The sequence below is a fragment of the Eleginops maclovinus genome, chromosome 3 (genome assembly GCF_036324505.1).
Source record: "Eleginops maclovinus isolate JMC-PN-2008 ecotype Puerto Natales chromosome 3, JC_Emac_rtc_rv5, whole genome shotgun sequence".
NCBI lineage: Eukaryota > Metazoa > Chordata > Actinopteri > Perciformes > Eleginopidae > Eleginops > Eleginops maclovinus.
The window spans coordinates 11,681,727-11,689,482 of NC_086351.1; the positions used below are offsets into that span (position 1 = coordinate 11,681,727).

Sequence of the window (7,756 nt, forward strand, 5' to 3'; positions counted from 1 at the left end):
TTTGTTCTACTCAATCCACGCACACGTCGTCTAAAAAATACTTTTGTAAAAATCCTTCTACTGGTTTGTTTGCTTCTATAATCCACAAACAATCTGACAGGTGAGTATTTATGTAAATGACTGTCTAATATTAAGTGATAGTATGTTTGTCTTTTACTGTACTGTCTGAATCATTGTTCTGTTCTTCCTGTCCCCTTCTCCCTTGTCAGATCTCTCCCATTGGCCAGCTCCACATGAGGGCAGGGTGATTAGACAATCATTAGATCCAATAAAACATAGCTGGTTAGCACTTGGTTAACGTTTGACCAAACAGGATGGGGCTCTAAGATCATTCTGAGATCTGGGGAGTGACTCGCTAGATCGCTTCGGAGAGGTAAGTCTGCTCACTCTGTGTCTCCTAGCTTTGAAAATGTTGAGTATTTGGAGTCGATTTTGATGAGACAATTGGAAAGAAACTGATCTGCCTCCGTTGGGGTTGACTGGATGTGTTTTATGTGTCCAGTGCTTTCAGTTTGAGTCGGAAATGCTGTGATCTTCAGTTGACTTTGGCAGGGCCTGGGCGTCAGGCGTTGGCAAATCTGACATTCGACCTGTCCTTCCTCTCTGGTGGCTTCCTGGTTTGTCTCCAGTGCCTGGCTTTGAGGGGATATTACCTGTAGTGGACATTAGATTTGATGTTTGAACAGCTGAAATGCACACTGACAAAGGTCATTTAGCCAATTTGCAGAAAGGAGGAGGAAAGGGCCCGCAACACTCAAATTATTCCACCATACGTACATCAATCCTTGTTTGGACAAATACAGTACATTTATCCATTTGCAGTGTTCTCCTAACAGGAAGTCGTGCTAAAATCATAAGGGATTTATGTTCATTGGTAGTGCCAGCATTGGTTTGAATATTCCCGTCAGAAGAGGTAGTGATCACCTGGAGACAAAATCTTAATTAAAGTTCCACTCATGCGAAAGTGAACTAAAGTTACCATGTGTTCTTTTACTAAGGACTGTACCAGGGCGGTGACATTAAAAGCGTGCTGTGCTACAATAAGGTCATTAGCAGCGACTCAATGTCACCTTCACTTTTCTGTGGAGGCAGACTTTAGCCTCCTCTCTCCGCTGGATTTTACGAGTCTACATTTCTTAATTTCTAATGTTGTTCAACATGAATGAATACTGTGATTGTCCAAAGCTTAGTCATTGTGATGTTACCTCATACAATATTGCACATTTATTCTGCTGTTATCCGTAACGTGTTTGAGACAGACTGTCGCTGGGCAGAGTCAAAGTGTATAACACCTTATCCACATGTACATTTTGGATGTCAGAGAGACAGTGTTTGCTATCAATCAATTTGTATAAAATTAAACCACAGAACCCTATCCAAACACATTATGGAGGTTGTTATGTTATTATAAAGTCTGAGATAGCTGTAAACTCATTGACGTTTCCATATTGACCTTTGCGTACCTTTGTGATGTTGACACCCTGTGTGATTTTTTTTTTTTTTTTAAAGTCTGGCGGCGCATGTGAGCTTTGACTTTCAGTTTCTTCGGTGCGCTCAGGTGGGTGGTTGAGCTGGATGTGTCGGTGGAGCTACACAAGGAGATAGCATGTACATGTGTAGATACCCAAGGACACATTTTCCTTTTCTTTATGAATCAATAACTCATGTTGCTGAACAGAGAAAAATGTGTACTGAGGCACACTGGGGTTAATTGTTTCTAGATGGACACCATTTTCCATCATTCCCACAAGCAGAAGATAAATAAAAATTTAGCAGCAGATAAAATAATAATAAAATGCCATTTTATTATTTTCAAGTGCTTATTTTAAATCTTATGTCTCCTCAAACTCTTTCTTTCTCCCTCACCATTTTTTATATCACCTATCCCCACTATCTCCTCCTATTCCTCTTCCTTCCCAGGCTGTGATCATGACACCCGTGATGCATCTGTTGTTGCTCCCACTCCTGTTGAGCATTGTGAGTACATACACCGCCAACTGTTGTTCCTATCCTTTCATTTATATTCATAGTAAATGCACAAACACAGGACCCTCTTAAAAGGATAATGGATTAATGCATGAACAATTTATAGGTGCAGGAAGTATAGGCTTTACATTCCTGTACTAAGAATATATTAATAACCAGGTTAAAGACATATGTGCAAGAAAGCCTTTGGTAACTTATTTAAAACACATAAAAGAAAGTGTGAATATTACTCAACTGAGCATTAGTCTTTTGCTTGTAGACTTTGCTCTGCCCTGCACTGAAATATAAGAGTTCCCCACTTGTACTTTTGGTTCAATAAATAACCTGGCTGTAAAACATGAGCTCAATGCCTGACTACATTCAGCTACAGTACGGAGTTGAAAGTACTAATGTGTGCGTGAGTGTGAGAGATTCAGTTTGACCTCAGCCTGTAAGGTATTCAGTGACCTTTGAACTCTGTCTCTCTGTTCTGATAGGCCTTCGGGAAGGATCTGGAGGAAAAGAAGGGACCGTTTCAAAACACAGAGCTGGATGTGGCAGAAGGGACACCAGTGCCATATGCCATGCATCAGGTATAACATTCATAACTGAAATTACTCAAACATTGCACATAAGTACAATTCTGGGCAACTGTGGCTGCGAGGGAGAGTGGTCGTCTTTCTACCAGAAGGTTGTGGGTTTGATCCCAGCCTGTGCAGTCTACATCGTCGATGTGTCTTTGGGCAAGATAATTAACCCCAAGTCGCTCCCGATGGCATGGCCAACGGTGAATGAATGTGTGTGAATGTTAGCTTTCCAAGAGCAATTGGCATTGGGATTAACATTTTTTGATAATTCTTTGACTCCCAGGTAGAGATTGAACACCTTAGTATGTTATTTTGATAACTATCACTATCAATAGGTTGATCGAAGTTCATTTCTATTTTGTGTTTAAATCACATTTGATTTGATTTGGATTTGAAAAAGCGGCCTGGCTTGCAATTATGATAGAGAGGTGAAAATGGGACCTCTCTTTTTTTTTAAAATACAGTTACTCTGATTTAACAAAGAGCAGACTTACACAATGTCGCTATGTTTTTATATTTTATGCATGGTTACCTTATTCAAGTTGTTTTCCAATAATAGTGATATTTACCTGAAAGACGTGTGTGTCCAACCTGCAGTAAATGTGATTCTAAACAACTGGTAAGGTTAAGTGACCATCTTTCCCTTCATAGTTTCAGGTGATCCTTCCAGGTGTAAATAATTTCAGGCTGAGTGGAGAAGGTAAGGAAGACATTAGGATTTCAAAGGACGGGTGGCTGTACCTGGAGAAGCCTTTGGACTGGTCCCGAGATGATCATTACGTGCTCATGGTAACTTGGTCCTCTCTCTTTTTGCAAATACAAAGCACACTTTTAGTAGCAATAAAGTATGTACTGTATTTATATTTACTTGTGTTTGTATGTGTGTGTGTGGTTTTATCCAGGTGGAGGCACTGGAAGATGATGAAGTTGTGGATGGCCCAGTTTTTGTGACGATTAATGTGTTAGATGTCAACAACAATGCTCCTTACTTCAACCAGAGCACCTACACAGCTGTGGTCAGAGAAAACAATCCAACAGGTGCGTATTAAACTGGAGAATTTCCAAGTATTTGTGAAAACTGCTTGAGTGTCTTTTAGCGAGAAATTTCTTCTTGAGATCGCTAAGTGAATGTTCTTAAGGTGTGTATCTCATTTGCATTGAAAGAGCATTGCATTTCAAACTTATACCCTCAGAGAATAACAGGAAAACAGGTGTTAACTGTTACGTTTTTCAAGAGTGACACCAAGCGTATACACAATAGGAATGCATTTCTAATATATATTATGAAATTAGAAGGTTATTTGATGTAGCTGCTCTTCAGGATGCATCGACAGGAAAAAATGTCGCTCATTACAGCTGTATTACTTTGCAATTATAAGACTTTAAGGAATTTACATGAAGGTGTCTCAAACTGGTGTACTTTTAAATGTGTATGGCATAAAAAACAGTGTGCAGTTTATAGACATCTAGAAGCATTAGAAAGCAGGATTACTGGCATGCGTGAGGGTTAAGCCTTATTCCTATATGTTGCCTGACATCATTTTATTTCTCCAGTATGAAATACTCAGAGATTATTTCATTGTGGTAAGACTTCAGTTTTTATCAAATCAGATCTATGTGGTTTCAGGTACTCCCTTTGCACGAGTATTTGCATTTGATCGGGATGACCCACAGACTCCAAACGCTCACCTGAGCTACAGCCTGTTCAGCCAGATCCCCAACAACCACCAGGTCCCTCTGTTCCAGGTCGACCCAAACACCGGAGAGATCTCCACAACAGAAGCAGGTTATAACACACACACATTGACACAGAGACATGAACACACAGACATCTGGGAACACAGAACTAGGTGCACCCTCCGTGGGAAAGTCTTTAATCTGTCCATCTCTGCCTGTAATCTGGCAGTAAAGTGCCACTGTAAATCCAGATTACACAGCTCATTTTGTGATACGGGATTAATGCTGATCGGAGGCAGATTGGCTAAACGCGTCGCGTGATGTTGATCACCGATTACTTTGAGTTTGTAAATAAGTATGAGTTTGAAGATGCTTATTTACATCTGTGAGCTGTTTGGCATTTTACAGAACAGTATTTAATCTGTGTGTTTGCCTTAACAGGGCAAAAGATGCTTAAGGCTAGAGAAGGCATCCACTATGGCAGAGGAGAAGATCGCAGCATTGACGCTCTGAGGACGAAATTTGACGACTACTGTCCAGTGCAGAATATCCCCTATGAGGAAAACCCCTTCTTCACCTGTGTGGAGAAAGCAGGTTTGTATCCAGAAACATAAATAATAATAAAATAATAAAATACTAAATTGAGAACTACTCATCCGCAGTGCGTACACATACTCAGCTGTTGAAGAAGAGCTTAGATATTTTACTTGAACTAACCTAAACAATATCACAGTGCAAAAATATTCTGTTGAAAGAAAATGAACTGCATTAAGAGTTTAGAGAACATATCAGCATCAAATGTACTCAAATTACCCAAAAAGTAAGAACATGCATTATTTAGAAGGGGCCATTTCAGTAAATGCATGTGATTTTTTAAATTTAGAATAATAATTTGATGCATTAAAATGTAAATTACCAATATGTTGCTGCTGGTAAAGATCTTGAATACTTTTACAATATTATACACTGCTGGGCAGCTTGCAGTTTTCATCAAGGGATCAATACAGTTTTAATCTAAACCTGCAAAGAAGCTACTTACTAAAATATTTATAAAAGTAATGGAGTAAAAAGTACAATATTGCAATATATATAGTGTAGTAGATGTTGTACAATATCTTTAAAAGTTCAGCCAATTCAAAACATGTGAAATTAACAGGTGGTGTAAATGTAGATAAACACAGACCCACAGAGGAAGAGACGCCTGTCAGCTGTTGGTGCTGCTGGTGTGATATATCTGGTGTTGAGGGGATGAGTTCAGACGGGGAGAAGAATGTGACTCATGTTTCTGAAATAAAAGATCTACTCAAATAACTTTGTAATGTTTAACCCTCCAAAGATGTTGTCTTTGTTTCCCGTACGGCTCTAATTAAAACTTTCGTCTTCCTCTGTGGTGTCAGAAATGAGGAGGAGGAATGTGGACCCCCTGGAAGACCCAGACTTCACCCTGTCAGTGCGCGTGAAGGACCTGGGAGGAGTGTCGGAGACGGCGCTGAGTGGAAATGCCATTGTGCACATTGTCGTGGAGCAAAACCTGTGGGTCAATCCTGGCCCGATAACTGTTAAAGAGAACTTGAAGGAGTCTTACCCTAAGCTCATCGCAAAGGTGTGGAGGGATTCTAACACTGCAGACTTGCAATCATGTCATATCCACTCTATATCCAGTATCTAACCTTCCCTTCCTCTTTCCTCCCTTTCTGGATCCAGGTCCAGTCTAATGAGCCCAATGCCAGCTACAAGTTAATGCAGAAGGAGCGAGAGCTGAAATTCCCCTTCCAGATCACAGAAGATGGAGAAATACACCTGACAGAGGAGCTGGATAGAGAAGACAAGGACATGGTACACAATAAAAGCTTAGTTTAAATACATAATGTAGTTTATCCCCTATAAAAATAACATCTCACAATCTAGGGATGATTGTTGAACTTGTGTTTCAGTACATCCTGGTGGTGTTCGCAGTGGATGAGAATGACAAACACGTGGATCCACCCATGGAGATTCAAGTGTTGGTGGAGGATGTAAATGACAACGCACCCATCTGTGGAAATATGGAGACTGAGTTTGAGGTGCAGGAGGACGAGCCTGAAGGTATGGTGTGTGTGTGTGTGTGTGTGTGTGTGTGTGTGTGTGTGTGTATATGATGATAACATAATGTGTGTATGTGTTTCAACGTTAGGAATGAAGTTTTAGTCCTATAGATGCAGTGCTGTGTAAGAATATCTAAATGTAAACAAAAAGAAAAAGCATAGTTTTTTATATCCTGTCATGTAGGCTAAACATATCTTATTCTTAATGATATAATTTTGTTATCATCGATATTTTTGCAGCTCCTCTCATGTGTTTACTCACTACTGGTTCCACGTTGCAGTCATCTACAGTCGGGTTTACTTTGACTCCAACAGTCCTAGGAGCCCACTTGAACTGTGTATTTTTTAATTCTGTTTCCTGTGGTTCCAGGCAGCCTGATTGGACTGCTGTTGGTGCACGATGACGATCAAGTCGGCACATTAAACTCTTACCTCACTTACACCATCCTGTCCGAGAATCCAACCACCTCAACCAATGCGTTCTCGATCGACGCTGCTTCCGGAACAATCCAGGCATTGCGTCCTCTGCAGCGCAAAAACAACAATGTGTATTACCTCAACGTCAAAGTCAGCGATCCAGGTAACTCACAAACTGTGTGATGTCACACACAAAAAAAAGTGTCAAATGGTTGTAATAAAACACTTTTTTGCTAATTCCAAATATAATGTAAAATTAAGACCACCGTTTTTTATTTTCAATAGATATAAACCTTTTTAAATTCTTTAGTCAAGTAAAAAAATTCAAAAGCAACAAAAACCCTGATTATTTTATTTAATTCTATATAAATGAGTTTTTATGAAATGTGAAAAACTTCTTGCACAATCCTTTTACCAAGTTTATTTCCTAAAATAAATGTTCTGCCACAACTTAATTCCCTGGCACTTTAGTTATTGTTGTTGGTAGTTTACTAATCAATAAAGTTGAAATAAAAAATGTTTTCTTCTCACAGCTTACAGCACAGAATGTAAGGTCGTCATCAAGGTCATTGACATCAACAACGAGACGCCTCAGTTTGAAAAGACCGATGTAAGTATATTAGCCACTTCCCGTTGCTATTTACTCACAATGTTTGGCTGATTTTATTTATGTGTCTGTGTGCAGTATGGAACTCAGTCTCTGTCTGAGGACATTCCTGTGGGACACACCGTGCTGTCCATCAAAGCGACCGACGCTGATGACCCCGACAGCGGCAGCTCGCTCATCGAGTTCCAGATCACTGCTGGAGATGATGAGGGCGTTTTCAGTGTGGAGACCGACAGCAACGGCTTTGGGCATGTGGTTGTGTCTAAGGTACGTATCTCCTTTCTTACTTTTCCCACATGATCTTCCCATGGTTTTGATCTGTAACTGTTTGCTGATTAATTTAGTGTTTTGGAAGTATTCATGTGGTTTACATAGCTTATATATGGTTGCATCTGATGATTATTTTTAATCCTTTTATA

General features: G+C 39.8%; 1 protein-coding gene across 2 annotated transcripts in view; it reads left to right on the plus strand.

Annotated features, from left to right (window-relative positions):
• Positions 1-275: 275 nt before the first annotated feature.
• The window catches only part of cdh17 (cadherin 17, LI cadherin (liver-intestine)), a 12,080-nt gene continuing 4,599 nt past the window's right edge, over positions 276-7,756 (plus strand). Inside the window, exons 1-14 of one of the 2 annotated variants that reach the window (XM_063879866.1) lie at positions 519-617; positions 1,510-1,558; positions 1,921-1,977; positions 2,463-2,558; positions 3,204-3,341; positions 3,455-3,590; positions 4,180-4,338; positions 4,671-4,823; positions 5,627-5,832; positions 5,934-6,065; positions 6,164-6,314; positions 6,684-6,893; positions 7,264-7,340; positions 7,416-7,604. In XM_063879866.1, coding sequence (XP_063735936.1) covers positions 1,930-1,977; positions 2,463-2,558; positions 3,204-3,341; positions 3,455-3,590; positions 4,180-4,338; positions 4,671-4,823; positions 5,627-5,832; positions 5,934-6,065; positions 6,164-6,314; positions 6,684-6,893; positions 7,264-7,340; positions 7,416-7,604 — 1,695 coding nt within the window. In that variant the 5' untranslated portion in view covers positions 519-617; positions 1,510-1,558; positions 1,921-1,929. Of the gene's footprint in view, positions 374-518; positions 618-1,509; positions 1,559-1,920; positions 1,978-2,462; positions 2,559-3,203; positions 3,342-3,454; positions 3,591-4,179; positions 4,339-4,670; positions 4,824-5,626; positions 5,833-5,933; positions 6,066-6,163; positions 6,315-6,683; positions 6,894-7,263; positions 7,341-7,415; positions 7,605-7,756 lie in introns of those variants that run through there. The other variant, XM_063879864.1, reaches the window with a different exon arrangement.